This window comes from Lepidothrix coronata, unplaced genomic scaffold (assembly GCF_001604755.1).
Source record: "Lepidothrix coronata isolate B3197 unplaced genomic scaffold, Lepidothrix_coronata-1.0 Scaffold49, whole genome shotgun sequence".
NCBI classification, from domain to species: Eukaryota; Metazoa; Chordata; class Aves; order Passeriformes; family Pipridae; genus Lepidothrix; species Lepidothrix coronata.
The window spans coordinates 2,528,503-2,550,522 of record NW_016690229.1 but is presented as its reverse complement, the minus strand read 5'-3'; the positions used below and the strand labels follow the sequence as shown (position 1 = coordinate 2,550,522).

Sequence of the window (22,020 nt, the reverse complement as noted above, 5' to 3'; positions counted from 1 at the left end):
GGGGCCTGGGGGGGGGGAATTTTTTTTTGTCCCCGCCCCCTTTTTCCCTTTTTTTTTTTCCCCCCCTTTTTTTTTTTTTTTTTTTTTTTTTTGTTTAAATGTATAACTTCATGGGGCTGAACAGCACGGCCGTAGCTATTCAGCCCAATGTGTCCTGCACATGCAACTGCAAAAGGTCTTTGTTCCAGAGCATGGAGATCAGTAAGTACTTGTCCTGCTGCTCCCCGGGGTGGGTGCGGGAGGTGCCCGTGGGTGCGGGATCGCCCGGCGGCTCCGCCGCGGGCGGGGAAGTTTCCGCGGGGGCTCCCGGCGGCGCCGGGACCCTTCGCTGCGATGCGCTTTCTCGGAGTGATCTTCCTTCCCCCTCCGTGCAAGCCCTGGTCTCTCATCTGTTGCTGCTGGGATGTTGGTGCGGGTGTGACACGGCGCGGGCCGGGCTGGCGGAGCTCCCCGGCATGAGCTTCCCCGGGATCAGCCTCCACCGGGCGCTCCCCGGCACCGGCTGTGTGAGATCCGCGCTCTTCCCCATCGCGGCTCCATCACCGCCCGCATCTCGCCCCTTCCTCGCCGTGCCCCGGCGGGCGCAGCCGCCCCTGCCCCGAGCCTTTCCCTCCTGCGGGGTGATGCTGCGGGGCCCCCGAGCCTCCCCCGGGGGTCTGAGCTCCCCCGGGGTAAATCACCCTCCTCTCGGTATCGGGCGGGGGAGCATCGCGGTCCGGACACCCGGGGAGGGCTTGTATTTGGGAACCTGTTCCCCCCGTCTCCAGCCCCTCGGGGCTTTTTGTTCTGAAGGGCGATTTGCCTTTTTTCGTTAATATTTTTCACCCCTCGCAGAGTAGCAGTGAGGCCACTGCCTGACCTAAATATCCACCACTTCTCTGTGTGCTCTTTCCCTCTTGGAAATGAAGTGCACGGAGATGAGAGAGAAGGAATATTGCTGCTGAGGAAAGAGGAATGAGTTGGGCTCTCTGGCAGTTTCAAGCAAATGGTATTTTCTGTAAAGGGAAGATTTTCAAGGAACCCCGGCCCTGGAGGGTTGTCAGGATTGTACCCTGCTTAACACCTCGTTCAGTGCCGTGAAATCCAAACCCTGCACAGACTAATGCAAAATGGCCCAAAAGGAAAACTTGGGAAAGAGTCTGGATTTTGCATATATTCCTGGCACTGCGACGGGGCAGGCTGGCGCTCGGTGTGTGCTGGGGGAGCCAGCTGAGCTGTGCCTGTCTCTGCTAGCACAGGATCTGCCCCGTTACCTCCAGCGGGGCTGCAGAGCATCTGTCCCTTGGTATTTTGGATGGCTTTTGTCCAGTGTCATCTGCCTTCTCCTTCTCCAGTTTCATCGTTGTTTAATTCAGGTGTCTGAGTCCCGGGAAAGGTCTGCAGGCATTTGTATACCGGGTACTCAAATGTGTTCATTCTGAATTTTAGCATAAACCATACCCTTTGTACTGTATGCACTTTTAATCTTGATTTAATCTCATTCGTGTTCAGACAAAACTAAGCTGGATTTGCCTGATTTTATTAACACTACCGGTACTGAATAGACCATTATTCTTTCCTGACTTTAACAGGCCGGGCTAGATGTGCATACCAATAGCAGTGTATAAATAATGAAGATACAGTTCTTTTTTGTGTCAGCCAGTTGCTGAACATAAACTATGTCCCACAGAATCCCAAGGATGAGAGACTTTACTTTGTGTCTGATCAAGGCTCATGGTTATGATAAAAGTTCTGAATTAAAATGTGTAATGTCTTTTGAAGAAAAAGCTTCTCTTCCAGTCTAACTCTTGGCATGAGGTTTTGTTGGAACAACTCAGGCTTTTAATTTCATTCTGTGACTTTTTAGAAGCAGCATAGTTTATAATTTTTTTCCCATTTTTTTCAGTGTATGAAAGGTTTGGTAAGAGGCAGGTGCCAGTTATGGATGGGGGTGTGCGAGAGGCTGGGGACAGTGAAGTACAGCAGAGGAGACCTTGCCTGAATTCGGGTGGGTGTTGTAGGAGCCTCATGCCTGATGCCACAGGACTCCTGAGATCCTTCCCTCACTTGTCCCCTGCCCTCTGTCAGCTCTGGGGTCCTGCCACTCAAACACTGAATTCCCATTAGCTCCCGGGAGCCTTGGACAGAGCTCCCTTGCTGCTGCCTGCCCTTACTTCATATTCCTGTAGGTTTCTTTATCGCCAATGTTATTATTTATTTCCTGCTGGTGACGGGCAGCGTTCACTCACCTCAGTGCTCCAGGAGAGCTTTGGTTGCACTGCAGGGGCTGTTACCTGATCGCTTCCTCCACCTGGCTTAGGTGGGAAGGACAGAGTTGAGCCTCCCTGAGATAAATTCATCACACAGCGTTTTTTCTTCCTCCCGTCTCTTTATTTTATGTATCTTTCTAATACAACTTCGAGTGATCCTCGGAGCAGCCACCACCAGATGCTCTTTAATTTCTCAGCCAAAAGTTACCAAGGCAGCAACACTCCGGGAAAGCGGCGGCATAACTGCAAACTCCTCTAACTTAACCCTCTAAATAGGTTAACTGTCCAAGCGATCCCCCCGAACATTTCCTTGCAGGCTCCATTCCGTATGGCAGGCTGCGGCGCTGCGGTGGAGGAAGCAGCTGGTTTCTGTGTGTGGCGCTCCCAGATTAGGATTATAAAAGGGCTTTTTGGGGGCGGGGGCGCGGAGTCTCGCCCGGCTGGAGTGCCAGTGTGCCGGGCCGTGTTAAGCAGCCAGACGTCTGCGGCAGTGGGCTCTAATCGCTCCGGCTGCCGAAGGAGGTCAGGGGTGACCGTGGTGGCGGAAGAGTCTGTAAATAACTAATTATTTTGGCAGAGCCGGGCGCTGTGCCTGCCTTCCCCGCTGCCTTCCCCGCTCCTCACCGGGACGGCTCCCGGAGGGTGTGGGTGCCAAGGCCGGGCCTCCCGCGGGCACCTGGGCATCCCTGCGGGAGGATGACTGCAGGCACAGGGTGTGAGGGCAGCTCTCTCTAGGCTGGGTGGCTCTGGGCAGAGGCTTTGCTGGTGCAGGAACGTCATCCAAAGCCTTTGGGAGTTTAAGAGGCACCGTTGCACCTCCGTCCCCTTGGCCGCAGTGCCCTGGGCTGGTGGCAGTGCTGTGTCCGGCCAGTGACACAAACTGTGAGAGCAGGTTTCTGTCCAAGCAAGGACTTCTAGGTTTTCACATTCTTTGGTTTAATAAAAAACCAAATGCAGATGGCTCAAACCAGGGATCACATCTCCTTTCCTCTACAGACTGCTTTTTTGGCAAATATGTTTCTTTCCTGACACTATGTCAATGGCAGTTACAGCTTCTTCCAGGGCAGAGTGGATAGTAACCACATACTTCTGTATTCCCCCCCCAAGTTTTCCTCGTAGAAGGAAGCCAGAGATGCTACCAGGGTTTCAGCAAGCCTGAAAGTGCTTGCACAGAGGATGCTCAGTTTGTGGCATCTCAGTTTGACCTCAGCCAAACCTGGGAGTTCCCTGTGTCTGGCTCTAGCTGTGTGCTGCTTTTTGCTGAGATCAGCACCCCAAGGTACGATCCAGGAGGAGCAGAGCATGGATGGCTTTGCTTGCAGTGGCCTAAGAGCTGTCTGTGTGTGCCCTTGGCTGTCCCTGGGGACCCAGATGCTCTGAAGTCCCAGCCCTGCAGGTCACACCTCTCATAGCCAGGGAAAGGCCTGGAGAGCGCAGGGGTCTTTCTTAAAATTAGTTTTGTGCCCTCAGTTGGTGATTTTAATTTTAGTGTTTTATAATTGGTGTTGAATGGGAGAATGAAAAGTCGCAGAAGGGAAATGCAGGGAAAATAGTCAAACTTTGCTTTTTTTTTCCTGTGGGTGAACACCTGGATTGTGTTGAGCTGCACAGTGGGACCGGCACACACAGTGCCAGAGGTGATCCTGTATAATCAGAGGTGATCATCTATAATGCAAAGTGGAGGCCAGACATGGCTAATTCTTCCTTTTCAGTCAGTATCAGGGTGTTTTCAGAGGAGGATATTTGCTGCACTGAGTCCTGTTACCTTCTGCCATGAAGGCATCCTCCACCCCCTGAATGAACCTTTGATTTGCCTTTGTTTTGTTTAGTAGTGTGTTTTCAGATCTGAGTTCTGAGTGGACCAGCACTGAAGGGTGTGCTGGGAACAGCAACCTTGTTTTTAACGCCAGGAATTCCCAAAGTAGGGCCTGGGATCACCTCTGAATTTTCAAGATGTTGAATTAGTTGAACTACCACTGCTTCCCTTGCGGATGGAACCCACATGTGTGTGTTCTTACTTTATTTGCTGTTGCTCACCAAATATACTAATATTTTTAGATTTCCCAGGCTGAAGTTGGTGGTTTGATAAATCCAGTTTTAGAATGAATTTGTAAACCTAAATTATAAACGGATAGACGTGAGGAGACCTTTCCAAGGGAAGTACCAAAATACCTGGTGTCACTAATAGGCAGTAATTACAATCCAGCTTCTTTCCTGAGTAACTCACTGTACAGTCATGTCTGTCAGTGTTGTTTCATTCAGGTAGTAGCAACCATCAGAGTTTGCTAAGCCCAATTAGTGAAAAAAAGGTCATTTATTTGCGGTGGTGTTTCGTGTAAAAACTGCCTACCAGTTTTCTTCCTGGAGGGAGATCCCCTGTGTGGTGTGTGTGGTTTATCTTATCAGATCCCTCCTGTTCTCCAATACACGGTGCATCTGCTGTTGGCACGTTTTGTCGAAGTAATAAAGCCTGGCTGGAGAGCTCACGAGGAGAGAGGTACAAGGGCCACTTTGCTGCAATTAAGTGGAAACTTGGTTCACACCGTGAGCACGCTCCCAGACGTCCATAAAGCAAAGGAATCATTGGTGTCAACAGGGATGTTTTATGCAGTGTTCTTCCTGTCTGTGTGGCTGAATTGCTGGGTGATTGTTTTATAACTATTTTGGGTGGCAGAAGGTAGGTCACTCGGGCAGATCTCAGGTGAGGAAGCACATCAGAGACCTGATCCGTCTGCATCCGGCACCAGAGAGGAACAGGGAGGATTTCAGCACAGGGCTCCCCTCTGTGACAGCAGGATGTGACCTCTCATCTCCATCTTTCAGAGCTGATTAGTGGGCTGCTGTGTTGCTGCTTCCTTGCTGCAGGGGATGTAGTAGTGGTCTGGGAGTTCCTCGAGGAGTAATGAGCGAGTGCGGGGTCAGGAATAGCCACCTGAGTGTCAGCACGTGAAACCCTGCACACACAGACACAGACAGACACACTGCTGAGAGCTGGTGAGACCCTGCACACACACACAGGCACCACTGAGAGCTGGTGAGACCCTGCACACACACACAGTGCTGAGAGCTGACAAGTTTTCCATACCCGAGCAAGTCTCACTGTCTGTGTGTGCACACAGGCATAAACACATCTGTGAAAGTTAATTTAGTAGTACAAAAAGCGGTTCAATCAACTGGTTGATGAAGTAGTTGGTAACCATAAGGAGGAGTTGTGGGGTTTGGGCTTTTTGTTTGGTTTGTTGTTTGTTTTGTTTTTTTTTAAAGGAGATAAATTTCAGCTGTAGGAATTTATCATCCAAATCAGAGGATTTGGGGAGCTATTGAGAGTAAAGAGAGCTTTGATGATTTGGCAAGGAATACAGCTTCTAAGGCAGCACTTTGATCTGCATTTTAAATGCTTCTTTGTAATGACAGTTTCACAATTTCTTTTCTCATTTTGAGTCAGTTTTGCAGAGGTATGTTTTCAGAGAAAATAGTAACAGCACACATTATTCTTGTTGGCTTTGGAGCCAGCTAGAACTTGTAGTTCATCCCAGATCTTTTGGCTACCGTGGTAAATTTATGATTGCACCAAAAAGGAAATTAGTAAAGATGTTAAATATTATCAAAGCTTTGCAAATCTTTTGAAATCTCTCTGGTGTGAAAACTAAACTTGCATTAGCATTTTTGCTGCGGTCTGTTGTACAGTGTTTATCCAGGCATCCACCTCATACTGCAGGTTCCTGATTTAGCTTTCTTTTTTTCCTTCTGAAGGACACGTTACTGTTTAGCACACTCATCTTTTTAGTCTTGTGTTGCACCTGGAGACCGTGGTTCTAGTGACTCAAGCTTTCTAAAGACATCCCTACTGGGAATCTTTCTCCTTCCTTTCTATCTACAGCACATCCTCAGATAAACTCCTGTTGAAGGGAGAAGGTTGTTGTCGCCTACATATTCTTATACAAGAGAGCTCGTTGCATTAATTTATGTAGTAATGGAGAGGGGTAGGAATTGGTAATGTTTATTAAGGTTTTAATGTAAATCTTGTATAGCACCTTTCCTTCTTGTAGCCAGTTTGGGGGGGAGTCTCTACTTTGCTTCAGAAATCAGAAGCCTCAAGCATGAGAACAAATAAATGAGTTTTCCCAAATTAGTTTTGAGCTGTATGGTAGCTGTTCTGGTGCTGGTTTTGGCCTCTCCTGAGCTGTGGCTCTAAGCTGTACCAGGCTGGCAGCTCCTCTCTGCTTGTGGACCAAGTGGAGCAGGAGTGTAAAACAGGGCAGACATATAATTTCCAAGGTATATTCACTCAGGAAGTTGGATCTTCAGTTACATGTCAAAGGTGGTATCACTGGGAGGCCTTAGACAAATAGCATTGTGTATATGTTTAATTTACATCCTTTCCCAAACTGACAGTGGCTTTGTTCACTTCAGAGATGCTACAAGCAGCACACTGGTCCCTATCCAGGCTCAGGCTGGCATCAAGTCCACCTTCACTTTTAGGTTTCTTTGATTTAATGCTACTTTTTCACTGCATACAGCGAAGTAGCATCACTGAGGTCGCGATCCATCGGTGTCCTTTTGTCTGTCCAACTAGTCAGACTTCCAGTTTCTCACTGCTGCAGGACTAGGCTGATGCTCCCTTTAGCAGAGGGTGTATTTTTTGCTGTGTGTGGTGTATATTGGTGTGTCCTGGGCTGTGGTGTTACATAAGGATACCTTGCACAGTGCTGGGAACTTGTCTCACAAGTTGTCAGTGTTGGTGGACGTCCACAGCGCTTTCAAGTGGTTCACACATTGGTGTTTGGTTTCAGTCTCGCACATATCTTTAATAAAATGCCTCAGACTGGGTAATTTTTCGCTTGCAGTGTACATTCAAAAATGTGCTGCTAGAAAGGCGAGTGCTTTTGCACATGGCAGTTCTCTGAGCCATTTATGAGACCCTGCTGATGGCTGTAGAGCTGAGGGATTGTGCCTGTGATGGTTTGCTGGCGTGAGGTTTGTGCACTTCAGCAGGTGCAACAGGATTTCCCACATTTGCAAACTTGGCCCAAGCAACCCAGCAAGGCAGAACTTAGCCTTGGCAAATGAAAGCTGATTAACCCCCAGGCTTGGAGCATACCAAGAATGAAAAGAGGTACTGGCACCAAAATCAATGCTACTTTTCAAAGAATATATGCAGGACATGGTTTGGGGATTTTTTTTTCCATCTCTTCATTCTGTCCAATATGTAAAGTAGCTGGTTTGTTACTCTAACCCCCTACAAATGATTGTCAGTAATAATTCTGTAAAACTGTGAATCAACTCTGCATGACTTTGTGCAAATAGACTGAGTAATTTCTTTGTTCTTTTCTTCTTACTTTGTAATTGGAGTCTGTAAAAGCCCAAAGGTTTGGTCTTGTGGAAAGCATGATTCATTTATTGGTGTCTGTGCCGACTAGTTATCTTTCAGTAATTCCAGAGTGCTGCTACAAGCCAAGAGTGATTCATACATGGCTAAGTGCACAAACAAATGGGGTCATGGCCATCTGCAGAAACTTTTCTAATCTATTTATGGTATCGGAGAAAGAAGTGGGTGTATTAAGGATGATGGAATAGGTGTCAATTACATTGGTGAATATAACCGGTTAAGTAACGCTAACCATTACTCAAAACCACATCTGCTCCTTGCTAAAGATCACAACAGCAGGCCCTGTTTAAATGTTAACGCAGATCTGATACAGGAGATGGATTGAGTGTCTAGCTTGCCTCCTGAGGAGCTCACCATCCTCACTGATGTGGAAGGTTCTTCTACCTTCCTTAAGATTTTTAGACTGGAACTTGCACTGTGAGTGTTTGTAGTGGCAGACCTCAGTCATTTTATGCTTTACATGCAGAATTTGGCCTTTTACTTAGCTTGTATTGGTGATCAGGGGTAGCATTTGTCATTGGCACACAAGGTAGAATGGCTGTGTGATCTTAGTAGAGACAGGTGGAGGTGAGTAATTTTTCCTTCCAAATGCATCCTCAGTGGTTTAAAATCTCAGAGGGAAAACAACCAGCATCTGACAAGGTAGCCTTCCTCTGCTTTCGTCCCATTTGTAAGAATTCATTTTCCCTTGGTAACTGATAACAAATCATCCCTGGTTGCAGCTCTGTCAGAATTGCTCCGTTCAGGTTTTAGTCTTTTGCTCTGGGGGAGTCTGTTTGCTCCTGCCATGCTCGGGAGTGCAGGATCCCCAGGGCTGGCACTCAGTGCTGGAGTTGATTGTGATGAGGAGGGAGTTTGAGAGTAGCAGTAGGAAATAGCAGGACAAGAAGCCTCCAGAGGCACAGGGACGAGGACTGCTGGTGGGCTCGCTCTGGACCCCTTACTTGCCTGCTCTTCAGCCTTGCACACTGCAGCTGGGTTTGAACCTGAAATATGTGCATCCAGCAAGATCTTGAACTTGCAGAGCATGGAGTGGTCTCTGTGCTTCAGAAACATCCCACATCTGCAGGGTAGCTGAGTGTTACTCTGGAGACAAGCTGGAAGCACAGGTGGACCAGCACAGTGATGTTTGGAAGTGGCTGTGGCCCCATCTCCCTGAGCCCTGGGAGACCTGTACAGTCACTGCTCAGTTGTGTTTGATTTCAGAGGACAGAGCTCATGGACTCCAATTTCTCTAAATTGAATTGAAGCATCGTCGCTGGCCAAAAATATGGAAGAATTTGGCAACATGTCGTTGTTGTCCTTTTTGCTGATGTTTTGAGCACAGTGAGGTTCTGCTGCACCCTCACTGCTCGTGCTCCCTCGGAGGGGGACGGGGTCCTGGCTGACACCCCGAGTACGCTGAGGAGGGGGAAGTGACCCAGACTTTTGCCCAAAGGACTGATGAGTCTCTCCTGATGTCTGAACAGCTTTCTTCTTCTGCCCTTGCTTTATTTAAGTCAACAGATTGTGTAAGCCACATGCTAGATTTACCTGCAGGGCAAGTGGGAAGGAAGCAGTGCCATTTGGATGAATTCCCAAAAGACATCTAACCGCTGAGCGTTAAGACTAACATTTCCAAGCCTGAGTCCTACAACAGTCCTGACTCTGCTTGTCGCCACTTCCATCCGTGGCTTTGGCTGCCAAGGACGAGTCCCAAGGAAGCTGCCCTGCTGTGGCTGCTTGCTGGCTGTCCCCCTGTGGGTTGGGCTCTGTGCTCAGCAAGCTTGGAAATTCTCCCCCTCAGTGGTTTCTGTTTAATGTTATGATTAATGTTGTTATTTCTTACAAAAACAGAAGATCCCCCCAAAGCAGAGCTGTGCCCTGCGCCTCCCACACCCTCCTGGGCCGTTTCCCACGGTCCTGAGGGTCCCAGCTGACTCTTGGGGCCACAGGGTGAAACACACAGCTGAGCAGCTGAGATGGCCCAGGGTTGGGCTTGTGCTTGGTGCCTGCTCCAGGCCTGAAACTGGGCTGGATTTCCTTGTGCTCTTCCCAAGTATTTGTGCAGTGAGACTTGGTTCCTCCAGAGTCAGTCAGAGGCTGCAAGGGCAGATATCTCAGCTGCTTTTCTGGAGGAGCAAGTCCTGCTCTTTCTGTGTTATTTTCATTATTCCACCTTACCAAGGGTGGTCTCTTGGCTTCAATACCTTGGAATAGCATATACAGATTAGGCTCTTTAGCACTGAGCTCTGAAAGTACCTTGGCCTGCTCAGTGATGTCTTTAGGACACCTAAGAAACAATGTGATCGATGGACACCTGCTTCATACAATTCAGAGGAAAATGATCTTAAATTGCAATTATTTCCCATATAATAAGCAGAAATTTTATTTTTATTGTTTCACTTCTGTTACTGTCCTGGGATTTTGCTTTAATGGGAAGATGTGTTTTCGAGTTCAGTGTCTCCCTCTCCGGCGTGTTCAAACACACACACGAGGTGTGTAACACTTAATGATACTGATCACTGGTGTGTAATGCAATCAGTGGTTTATATTTCTCTGGTGTGACTTATTGGTAGCAGTATATACACATTGCACCTTTCTCAGCTTTTGCTGGGAATGCAGGTGGTGGCTGATGTGCCAGAGATGGGCTCAGACACAAGGAGAGGGGGCAGAGGCCTCTGATGGGGGTCCTGTATGCTCTGAGCGAGGTGCAGAACAACTACAGGGTTACAAACATGTCCTGTCCTGCTGACAGCTTTTAATCCTCATCGTTCTCATGGGTTTTCTTGATAAATACTTCTCAACCTCCACTGACTTGCCATCCAGGCCTGAATTGTAAGGAACAATAAACATAATGGACAGGCTTGATTTAATAGATGCACTATGAGCTTTTTATTAGTGCAGCTTTTTACAAAAAGAAAGAAAGAAAAAAAGATTACTGCATTTATTTAGTGGAAGTGCAGAAAGCAGCTCTCTCCAAACTGAGGGAAGCATGCCCGAGTGGGCTCAGCTCAGTGCAGTGAGGGAAGGATCCATCCTGCTGTGCAGCCCTTGGAGCGCTGGGTGGTCTCAAGAGGGTTTAGCGGTGCGTGCAGATGTTCAGGAATTTCTCTTTTGACTTGACCGTGGGGTTTTGCTGCTCTTCAGACCACAAGTGCACTCCAGTCACAGCAGGTTCATGGGTTTGGAGATGCCTTTCATCCCCTCCTGTTCTTGCTGGGTGCTCGAGAGGGGATCTCGCAGCCGTGTGTCTTCCTTGGTTGCGTTTCTTGAGATTTGCAGACTCACATTAGGCGTCTATTAAATTAAGCAAAATGGCCTTTAGAAAGCTACATTTCAAGTGGAAGAAGTGCTTTATGTAACATAGGGGTATGTGAGGGGACCTAAATACAAGCTTAAATTGGCAGTTACGAAAATAGGTATAATTGGGTTTTTGCACAGTGATTTTACAGCTTCTGGGTTTAATGTCCTGATGAAATCCTGCATCCAGTCCAGGAGCAGTGCAGCCGAGGAGATGGGGGTTGAGGAGCCCAAGTAATGGGACTTGTTCTAGGAACAGCCTTGCCCTCGATTGCAAAACTGGACACACCTGTCATTTACTGAGGCTCTGCTCTGTCTGAAAGGTGTCTGGAGCAGTGGTTCCCTCTTGCCTGTGTTTGCCCTTTGGTCTTTCCCCTCAGGGAGGGGCGTCAGGGCTGGGAAAGGGATGTCTCTTACTATGGTTGTAACTACTTGCAGGTGAAGAATGCAGCTGTACCCTCCTAACTGGGCACATGCCAAGAGCTGCAGCTTTGTTTTCCAGGCTGATCAATGCAGTTCATTTAAGTTGTTGGGTAATTTAGTAGCTGGAGGCACTTCTGTGGGCTTGGCGTGAGAGCGGCTGCTTCACTTCCCCCCTTGGGAAGGCTGGGAAGGGTTTCCCTCTGAACCCAGGCTTCCCTGGCTGTGACTGGGGCCAGGTGATGCTGTGGGGCTGTCACCCAGCCATTCTGGGAGCCTGAGGAAATCTCATTTTGACCTTGCATCCTCATATTAATCCCGATAGTCTTTCCTGTTTTAATATTTAAAGCCTTTCCATTCTTCTGTCTGGAGAGACGGCACGTTGGCTCTCTTGGGAAGAGATTGACCCATCCTCTTTAGGAAAGCTGGTCCCAAAGAAATCAAGGCACCTGCGAATCCCATTGGCAGGAATTGGAAGAATAATTTTTTTATTTGGTATATCTTTAACCACTTAGGCCTTAGAGCTGGTTTTCTTTCTAGCTTACTTAAGGTCTTGCAAGGATAAAAAAAAATCTGTTGCTTTCCTAAGTGTCTTAGCCAACACATGGGAGGAAAGCCTGGCACTGAGAGACAGGGCGGAAGAAGCTGAGATAGGATTTGCTGCTTCTTTGAAACTGTCCCTTTTTAATTGTCCAAACAGCGTTTCAAAGAAAATCTCTGCTCTTCTCTATCTTCTTCCAGCATTATAATTCTATATAATCACTTTTCTTTCTCTGAAAGAATAGAGCGTGATTTATTTTTTCTTGCAGAAGGAAGAAGGGATAAATTCCAGATGTTGCTGGGATACACTTTTTGCCTCTGTTTAATGTTTAGTGGCTTTCAGTAAACAGGCTGCAAGAGGTGGGGCTGATGTTTTTATTCCAGGACAAATCATCTACAACAAATCCCATCTGCCGATGGGATAGGGGAGAGCATATCTTGGGTGTGACCTGGTGGGTTTGGAGATGATCCCGGCTTTCCTGCCGTGCAGAAAGGCAAGGAAGGCTGAGGCTGGTCCAAGTGTTCCTTTGGGGTCTTTGCTCTTGGTCTTTCAGGGTATTCACCCTCCCCACCTCGGTGCCAAGCTCCAGCTCCATGAGTGAGAAACACTGTGCGGGGTTGGATCCCCTGCCCATGCCCTGGTGTGGGAACGGGCACTTCTGGTCTGAACTGGCACCAGGATTTTTGGGGAGCAGCTCTGCTCTGAAGGGTGGGGAGGGCTGCCATGTCCTGCATGCCATCATCCCACATGGGATGCTCAGTTTAGCGGGACTCTCCTGGCCAGCCAGGCTGTTCTGGTGCCCAGAAAAGAGCATCCGTGTGCCCTGCACCAGCGTGGGGCTGGATCCAGGAGCTGGGCTCTGTGGATGGGCAGCCTTTTTCCCTCCTCCCACAGCTAAGACCTGTCTTTTCATTGCATGCCATGCTTTGCAGCCTTCTTGCAGGCTAAACCAGCAATGATTTTCCAGCATGTGTTGCACAGAGGCGTTGTGGGACCAACACGGCAGCTCCGTTCCCTGTTTCATGTTTTCACCTGTTTAGGCGAAGCACATCTCTGTTTTGTTGGCAGCCTGTTGGGTTGCACAAACAGTGTAAGACAAAACCACGAGCAGGTGTTGGTCCAGCCAGTGTAATTACTGGTTCCTTGCTGCTGCTGCTGGTAGGCAGACAGTGTGAGCCACCCTTCACATGGAGCCGTCTGGCAGGACTGCGGCTGCAGAAGGGCTCCGGGCACTGATCCACCGGGAATATGCGCCGACGGCTCAGCCACTCCCTGTATCTCTTCCCTGCTGCCGATTGCATAAAAAAAGTTATGCATATATGGAGGGAGGGAGGAGAGCTGAAGGTGGCTCTGGTCAGGTTTAAAGCACTGACTTTATGTGCCAGTTCTCATTTGCATTTAAAAAGTTGGCAAATGCAGTGGCTGAACCTAAAGGGCAGATGTGAGGAATGGGAGAGGCAGGAGTGCTCAGAGAGAGGGGAGAAGCAGCATCCCAAAATCCTGCCTGGTTTCAGAGGATTGAGCTTGTTTCTCCCCCACATCCCAGACCATCACCAAACATTTTGGATGAGGCATAATGAGACCGGGTGATGTGCCTTTGTGTGCACAGGGTGTCACACCTGGGGTGTGCACAGTGCTGCGTGCTGAGCACCAGTGGGGCATTGTCTGGGCTGTGGAGTGGGGAGAGATGTTGCTTTCTACCCTTTTGGAAATTTAACCAGAGAAAAGCTGATCCTGATCCAACCAGCTGCAGACATGGGGGCTCTTTTTTTCAACGTCTAAATTTGACTCCCACCCTTTTGGGCCTCCCAAGCCTTTTTTGGCATCCACTTGTTCTCAGCCTTTACTTTTTCCTTTTGGGACTCCCACCCCTTTTTGGCCTCCAGTCTTCTTATGGCCTTTCACTCCTTTCCAGCCTCCCACCCCTTTTCAGGCTCTGTGCAGCAAGCTGGCTGAGGAGGAGGAGGAGGAGGTCCGAGCTTGTTGCCACACGTCGGTGTTTGGCTCGGCAGAATTCCTTTCTTCCCTTTCCCGTCAGGGTCGGTGTCGGTGCCCGTTCCAGCAGGGTGGTGGTGGTGCACAAGGGCCTGGAGGCTCTCAGAGCCCATGTGCATTCAGGTCACACCACACTCTTGCACAGTCACTTTTGAACACCTGCATGTGAAGCATTGATTTGCAATGTCTGAACTCATCCCTTTGAATCAGCCTGACTTCACCTCAGTGAGCCGACTCCGAGCCCACGACCCCTTGTTATTTAGCGGTAATTTGCAGCAACTCTCTGACCCTTAATCTTTTCCTGGAGTGCGAAAGTTGCTTATCTCTGTCCTCTCAGGTGCATGGAAGGTAGCTTTTTAAAGCTTTATTTGGGAGCAATGATGTGTTGATATAACCCCTTGGACCTCCCAGCCTGCTCTGCTGCCACTGTGGGAGCGTGCGGTGTGTCTGCAGCCCCGGCGTGGTGTGTCTGGCAGTGACACACTTGCTGTCTGTTGGGTTAAAGGCCACTTTTATAGGCCAGTAGGACTCCTTCAGATCAGACTGTACTAATTAGTACCAATTAACCATTATCAGTGACAGACAGTTCTTACGGGCTTCATAAAAAAGTCCTGTTTCTTCAGTGAAGCCCCTGGGGGATGCAGAGCACTCACCCTGCCCACAGTGTCACAGCTTGTCAGGCACTGGGGTTGTGCTGGGGGGGTCAGGAGGGTCCATATCCCACAACCCCTTCAGTTTTGCAGGTAGTCACACAGTGCTCACTGATGGGCGAGAGAGAAGTCATGAGCTGTCTTTTAATGCAAACTTTTGGCTGCTTTGTTCTCCTCACTTGAAAATACATCTGCTGGGCATTGCGTCTGGGGTGTTGTGCAAGATTTTGCTGTGGGTCTTCCTCTTCAGCACCCCACAGCCCCCACTGGGGGATGGGGCATCAGGAGACCCCGAGCTTTCACTCAGGCTCAGCAGCACATGGGGCTCAGCTACCAGTGTTTGCAGAGGAGACAGAACATGACAAATAGCCCACCAGTGCTTTGAAGTGCAGAGTGCTGCCCCGGGGCCATGGGCAGGCAGTCTGGCACTTTTGAATGTGGCAGAGAAGTCTCTGGGGTGGGCTGAGTGATCACAGAAACTTCACAAACCTCTGTAAGGCTTCAGCATGCCACCAGGTGAGATGGCCACGGGTGGAGGAGAGTGGTCCTGGGGAGGTCCATGTGGGCGAGAGAGAAACAGGACCTTGTACAGCAATGTCTGGTGTGGGAAAAGCATGTGGGGTCTAACCAGGAGTGGTGGCACCTGGCTCAGGGTGGCTTTGTTCCTCCTGGAGGTGGTAGGTTTGGGTGCAGGTGTCAGCCACGGCTGGCACGGGGGAGCTCTGCCAGGACGAGTCCCCAGGAGGGAGCTGGGGTGTGTTGCAGCCGGTCGGAGGTGGCTCCCATCACTGACGGATGCTTTCTGTTTTTCTCTCAAATGTCTCCAGGCACTGAATGTTTAGGTCGCACCTTTCCAGGTAAACTGGGTAAGTGAAGTATTTCAAGAGTTGCCAAGATCTAATTACGAAGGCTGATTGCATGATTGCAGCTGCTGTACCATAAACACCCCGGTTACTCACTCCACGGAACGGGTGGGACGTTGCCTGGCCCCGAGAGCAGCAGGTACCTGCTGTTTGGGTGCAGAGGGGGATGCAGTGTTGTCTTCAGTGGCTGACTGTGCAAACCTGCTGTTTTTTGGCTATCTATACCTGGCTGCACTTTGGTAATCCTGGATGGGATTTTTTTCCTTTTGCTGTTCAATGTAGAACCATCTTCAAAAGCTGAATGTCTTTTTAAGCACCAGTACTCTTCCATTTGCTGATACTCTGGCAAACTAATGAGCAGCACTACATTGAGGACAGAAACTTTCATAGTATTTTGTGAAAGTAGTGTGACAGTCTGAACCCTTTAACATCATGGGATGTGAGACTTCCCTTGAGTGTGGCTGGAGCTGCCTGTGTTCAGCAGACAAAATGAGGTGTTGGGAGCCCTGTTGAACCAGGCTGCTGGCTTTGAGCTGAACCTGTTTGAAAAATAGCTTTTGCTGTTTTAAAAAGACATTGTTATAACATCTGTGTATCTGTCAGTTTAGAATCGAGTTTATGACAGTACCCCAGAAGTAAAGTGTCTTTGCTCAAATGTGGAGTCCCAAGCCCCCTGGGAAAGGACCAGCAAAATAAAGTGTTAACAAGTGGTGAATAAATGATTTTAATAAATGGCTAATCAATTGCTATAGAGCCTGGGAAGTCAATAGAGCTTATGACCTTGGCTTATAACCACGCTCAGATCTTTAATGGGCTTATAATGCCTACAGATCATTCATTAGGCTTTTATCAAGCATCAATTGGTAAAAGTCATAATCTAAAATAAGACAAAAAAAGAATTATTTCAGTTGCATTATTTCGAGCCTGATGGCAGAATTTGGTTCCACAGCAGAATAGTCCTTATTTATGCAAAAAAGCTGTGAGACACCACTGGTCCCCCAGCAGCATTATCTTGGTGCAGACGTCAGGCAGGGGAACTGCAGGAGCCAGAGGCTGGGATCAGCCCCAGTGCTGGGACACTCACACCAGTCCGTAGGGAAACTGTCCTGCAGCAGGCAATGGTTTATTTGTATTTATTTTATATTAATGCCTTAAGATTTCAGCAGGTAAGCCAGGCAGAGGGAGCCCCGGTGTCTCTCACGGTGCTCTGAGCAGCTGCTCGGGGCGTTTTTCACTCCAGCAAAAGGTGTTTGCTGTCACTCGACTGTTGTAAAACTCGCACCCGTTCTCTTGTCCTGTGATTTGGGAAGGCATGTGAGCGGGGTTGTGTTCTGGCTGTGCTGCTCTTCCTGCTTTCCCTGGTCTTCCCTGTCCCATTTTGTGTGTGTGTGTGTTTGTGCCTCGGGGAGGGAGGCAGAGATGCAAGTGAAAACATGCGGTTTTCTTAGAATATAAATAACAGAAAATTAAGCATAATTTTTGTTTGTTGTAGAGTCGTTCCCTGCAGTCTCCAGTTGTTTGCTCCTTTGCCGCGCTCATGTACTCTTTGGGTTTTTTCATCTTACCAGATGGATGCTATTTGGAGTGTGCTGTAGGACACTTTAGGGATCTTGCTGCGGGGTTAATTGTGCACCCAGCGAAGAGCTGTGCTTGCAGACATCAGTGCATGCCCGGGCTTCTGAAAGACCCGGCTGCCAGACGGGGCTGCCTCTATCAGACGGCTTTTTGCCTCGCCTTTGTTGTCTGGGTCCTTGTCTGCAGCTCCAGCCTGGGCCAGCGTTCCCAGACATCACCACCTCCACCATCCCCTTCCTCCCGGAGCGCCCTGGTGCTGCCTGCGGAGCCGGGACCCCTGGGCAGAGATGCCCGTGCCCATCCCTGGGATAAAGCCCTGCACGTGGCAGGGCAAAACACCAACCCTGGGCAGGGAGCACCACCTCAGACCGACTCAAAAGGAAGGTTTAGCTTTCTTTGGGCTTTTTTCTTGTGTGTTTTAAATATTCCACCATCTCCCCAGTAACTCCGGGGTGTCTCTGATGTGGATGTCAGACTTTTGGATTTCTGTAAATGACTTGTGCATCCTTCTCTTTCCTGCTGAGAGGAATCAGTGTGGCTGAGCATGGTGAGGCACTGCCATTCTCCCCCTGCACACGGAGCAAGAAGGGGTGCTGTAGTTTCTGCTGGGTTTTGTGTCTGCTGTCGTGCTTCTCACAAAGAGTGGCTGGGAATGGATGTGGAGAGGGAAGAGGGAATACTCTCAGCAAGGACCGAAATGGCTATTCATCTGATTTAGGAGGAGATGCCGTCCTTGAACTCTGTAAAATCAAAGGGCAGGGTGGAGGGTTTGCACAAAACAAAATTCACATAGCTAAACATGTAACTACATGAAAGTACGTGATTTCTTAGAGGTTTGGGTGAATTCTGTCTGAGAGAAGCTGGGTCGTGCTCTGCATTCACTGCAGTGCTCCCCTGTGAAAATGCCAATACACACCGTTCTTTATTTTATTGTTGTGGGTTTAGGCATTTTGTTATATTAGTCTTAAATGGGTTTGTTTCCATAGCTGCATACTGCTGATAAAATCCCAGTGTAGGATCTCTCAGTCTCCCTGTGCATGTGTACCAAAATAAATCACAGGCAGTTGTCAGAAGAAGAGCTGCTGCCATGGCAGGTGCCAAGCTGTGAGGAAGTTGGGGCTGGACCCTGCTGACACTGCAGGTGTGTGACATCCCATCCTGGTGCCACCACGCAGTGTCCTGCTACAGCTCCCAGCTCTGTGGGCAGCATTGGTGCCTTGGTGGTCCCAGGGACCTGGAGCACCTGAGGAAGGAGCTGCTGCAGGAGAGGTGATGTTTTGGAAGTGGAGTAGGAAGCGATGGAGGCAGGGGGAGTAGAAACTCCCTGGCCCTCACCTTTTTTTTCAGGTAGAAAGGTATGATCATGGTAGGGTATGCAGTTGAGGATTGGCATCAGGTGGCTGCCAGGATAACAAAGCTCCTCTCTTGCTCTGAATTCACTGTATTCACCATCAGCTGTTAATATTTCACCTCTCATCAGAAGGGGGTGGGTTTTTCATGGCTATTAAAACTATCTCAGGGGCTGAGGCTGGTTTTGCTCAGCTTGACACTGTAACTCCAAAGGTCTAGCCTGGGCCAGTGAGCACTGCTGATGCCCAGGGTGGTACCACACCAGTGCCACCATGGGTCACGTGTGTCCTGTACAGACAGGACCTGTCTGTACAGCCAGGTTGGAGCACATCTTCTGGCAGGAAACCCAGTTTCTGAGAGGTACTTATCTTTCCTTCAGGAAGAGTGAAACTAATGGTTTTTGTTTTCCCCAGAGTTCTGACCTGCAGGTTGGCAGGTTTTGGTGCAGGTCCAGCCCCACTGTGTGCTGGGTGTGCTCAGGGCAAGGTGATGCTCCTGGTCCCTGCAGTGGCATGGTCAGGGCATGGCCAAGGGCATGGCCAGGGCGTGGGAGCACCTGAGTCCTTGCCCTGAGGGCACGTGGGGGGCAGCTGGCCCGGAGTGCTTCCCCTCACTGCTCTGCCAGGGGTGTCCTTAACCCCCCCGGATGCTCTCTCTCTCTCCTTTAATGCATCTTTTTAAGTACTGGGTAATAGTGTTTTCTCTCTGGCAGAGATGAACAGAGGGCTTTTAATAGGTCTTTTGTTTTCTCTCCGTGCAGTTCCCTGGCAGTAACCTGCCATTTGCTTCAGCATTTATTTAGGGTATTTGTATTTTTATATGTGAGGACCTCAACACTGAGAAGCCAGGGGGTTTGTCCGGGGTCACACAAGAAATATGTGGCAGAGCTGGGGCTCGGCTTCAGCTTTTCTGAGTGTTGAGCTGATCTCTGGGCTTGGCAGAGTGGGAATGTCGTGGTTTGTCCGGTTTTAACTGAGCCAGACAAGGAGGGAAGAAAATAAAGGCTCTGTGGAAGGAAGCATATTTTTTTTGCTCTCCCCTGTTGGCAGTCTGCATGGAGCTAGAATTGCACGATCGGTGTGTTCAGGAGCGTGAGGACTGTACGTGTGAAATACACGGAGGCAAAGGGAAACCCGGGGCTGGTCAGGCTGGAAATCGAGCTCCTTCATTTCCACTGATTCCAGCTGCGCTGGGGACTGGGAGCTGCCCTGAAAACTCAGCCCTGCGCTGGGGAGGAGGGGTGGGCTGTGCGTGCCCCCCCTCCCCGAGCAGGCGGTGGGTTTTTGGGGCGATGCTGTCGGTGGCTGCAGCTGGGATCGCCTCGTGCTCCTGCCCCGCAGCGCTGTGTGCCTGCCTTGTCTGAGGCAGCCCCAGCACAATGCTCGCCTTCACTCCCCGTCAGACTGGAGGTCTAGACGGTCTCCCTGCCTTTTGTTATCAGGGTCACAGGTTAGGGAGCGTTCCCAGCTCCTTTTCCCTCCGCTGGCCAGGAATCCTTCCCAGAACCGAGTGCTCTGCTTAAGGCCTGCAGAGAGGACCCCTCCGGAGGGAGTCACCCCACTACCCAAATGCACTTAGACTGAAAATTATTGTGGCAGCTCCCAAAAAGAAATGTGCTTTTGAAATGCAGTCGGGATCACCCCCACTCCAGTTCTTGCCGGCACAGATGCTCAGCTGACACCAGCTAAATAGAAACCTTTTAGCCCTTGCCAGTAAGTCTGGAGCAAACTGCCAAAAAGCATCGAGGACCAAGATACAAAACGAAGTCAGGCCTGAGCAAAGTACTTGCAAAGGAAAGATGGAACTGATGTGCTCTGTCTCTTGATTTTTAGCACATGAGATGCTTCAGTCTCAGGGTTTTGTTAAAATACAATGGTGGCATTTTAAAGGTTTTCAGCAGATACAAAGCAAGTAAGTCCCCTAGCAACAAAGGGAAGGTTTTTTTGCTTAATGCAGACTTTTTTTAACATGTAGCATTTGGGATTTTTTTTTCTCCCTCCTTAAATCAAGGATAGGTTTGGCTGAAGGAGAAGTTTTTAGTGGCTTTTAGACATATTTAGAGATGAGACTTGAACGCTTCATGTGCATCTGCTTGTTGCCCTTGCCCCTGCCCTGGCCCACCCTGGCAGGCTGAGCTGTCCTGCAGCATCAGCCTTCCCCTGGCCAGGAGGTGCCTCTGTGCTGCAGCCCCTTGCTTGGGGTGGGAGGCAAAGAGGAGGGAACGGTTTGATTAAAAGTTAGGAGCAACTTTTTTCTTCTTCCTGGCAAGAAGACATAACAAAAAAAAAAAAAATTTGGCAGATTCATGCTTTTTATTATTGAATTAAAATCTATTAAATAATATCAGAGAGCCAAAACCTGGAATTGCTATTAGGCACTGCTCTTGGTGAAGTGAAACACTTCTGGATCTGGCTCACTTCTGCATTTCGTGTGTGTGTGCATGTGTATCGTGTGTGAAGAATGAGTCTATGAAGCTCAAATAGAGGGTTTTAAATAGAAATAACGCTGGCAGCTCTTTCTCCCTGAATCCAAGGCTATTATGTGTCTGGCTCTGGCCAACATGAATTGCAGAGGAAGTTCATGTGAACTCCATGGCTGATTTGGCAGCTGCACAGCCGTGCTGGGTGCGAAGCCCGGGCGCTGTTGAGCAGCAGCGATGACATTTTTTGGTGTCTGGTGATTTACCTCTTTGCAGAGGGTGAGGGGGGGCCAAGGGAGCCTGTTTCCCACCCCAGTCCTGGCACTTGCAGTGCTGGTGCAGGAATGGACACGTTGGGTGGTGGTGGCCCAGCTTCTTCCCCAGAGCTTTATCTGTGATCCCAGATGCTCCCGCTCTTGGGTGAATGTCACCGGCTTGCGCTGCCTGGGGCACATGGGCCATCCTGGGGCACATGGGCCATCCTGCTCGCAGTGGTGGAGACCCTGCAGCCCCCAAACCTGCCCCTCTTCTCCTGTGGAAATTCTCATGCAGCACTGGGAGCATAGTGCACCTGTGTGCACCACGGCAGCGGGAACAATTTGGGGTTAATTCCTCTGTGAACCCGCAATGCACCAAATGATGCTGCTTGTATGGGGCGTGGGGGGAAATAATGTTAAATTAAACTCTCCATAAGGGAAGAAAAGCATCCAACCCCATTCTTTACTGCTCATTTTAGTAATTTCTTCCAGATAACCTACACATCTGTGTCAGTGCAATTAAAGTAGAAATTCTGTCTAATGAACAGTTGTAGCCCTTGGGCTATTGCGGAATGAACAATGAAGTTGGAAACAGTCTTATTAAAATAATAATTAAGAAACAAGAGTTGGGAGACAGAGGGAGGTGCAGACGAGGTGGTAGTGGGATGCTATAGGGTGAGGAGCAGAGAAGAACTGAGTTCATCCCCGTTTTGAACTTCCAGGGGTGACTCCCACCATGGGCTCCCCCCCAGTAGAAGGGACTGGATGATGCAGTTGGACCCGGGGCTGGGCACAGCCCAGTCCCCTTCCCTTGCCAGGGGCATGTGGTCATGCCATGGCACAACAAAACAGTCTCTAAAGCCAGTCTTGCACTTGGGTAAAAGCGTTGCCCCGGGGGTGCTGTTGGCCTGTGGGCACTGGCTTTGTCGTGAGCAGCGTTAACCGTCCTGTTCAGCAGATCAGCTATTTTGTCTATATATTTTATTTTGAGGTTTTTGGTTCTTCAACAGCTGATAAAGCTCAGAGAGGG

The 22,020-nt window shown here is 49.3% G+C and overlaps 1 protein-coding gene across 3 annotated transcripts in view; it reads left to right on the top strand.

Moving 5' to 3' along the window:
• Positions 1-22,020, top strand: part of PMEPA1 (prostate transmembrane protein, androgen induced 1) — a 137,111-nt gene that overhangs the window by 88,730 nt on the left and 26,361 nt on the right. The window contains exons 1-2 of one of the 3 annotated variants that reach the window (XM_017815234.1): positions 80-201; positions 15,354-15,392. The exons of 1 other annotated variant lie outside the window; for it this stretch is intronic. In XM_017815234.1, the coding sequence (XP_017670723.1) occupies positions 99-201; positions 15,354-15,392 (142 nt within the window). In that variant the 5' untranslated portion in view covers positions 80-98. Of the gene's footprint in view, positions 1-79; positions 202-15,353; positions 15,393-22,020 lie in introns of those variants that run through there. One more of the 3 variants, XM_017815235.1, reaches the window with a different exon arrangement.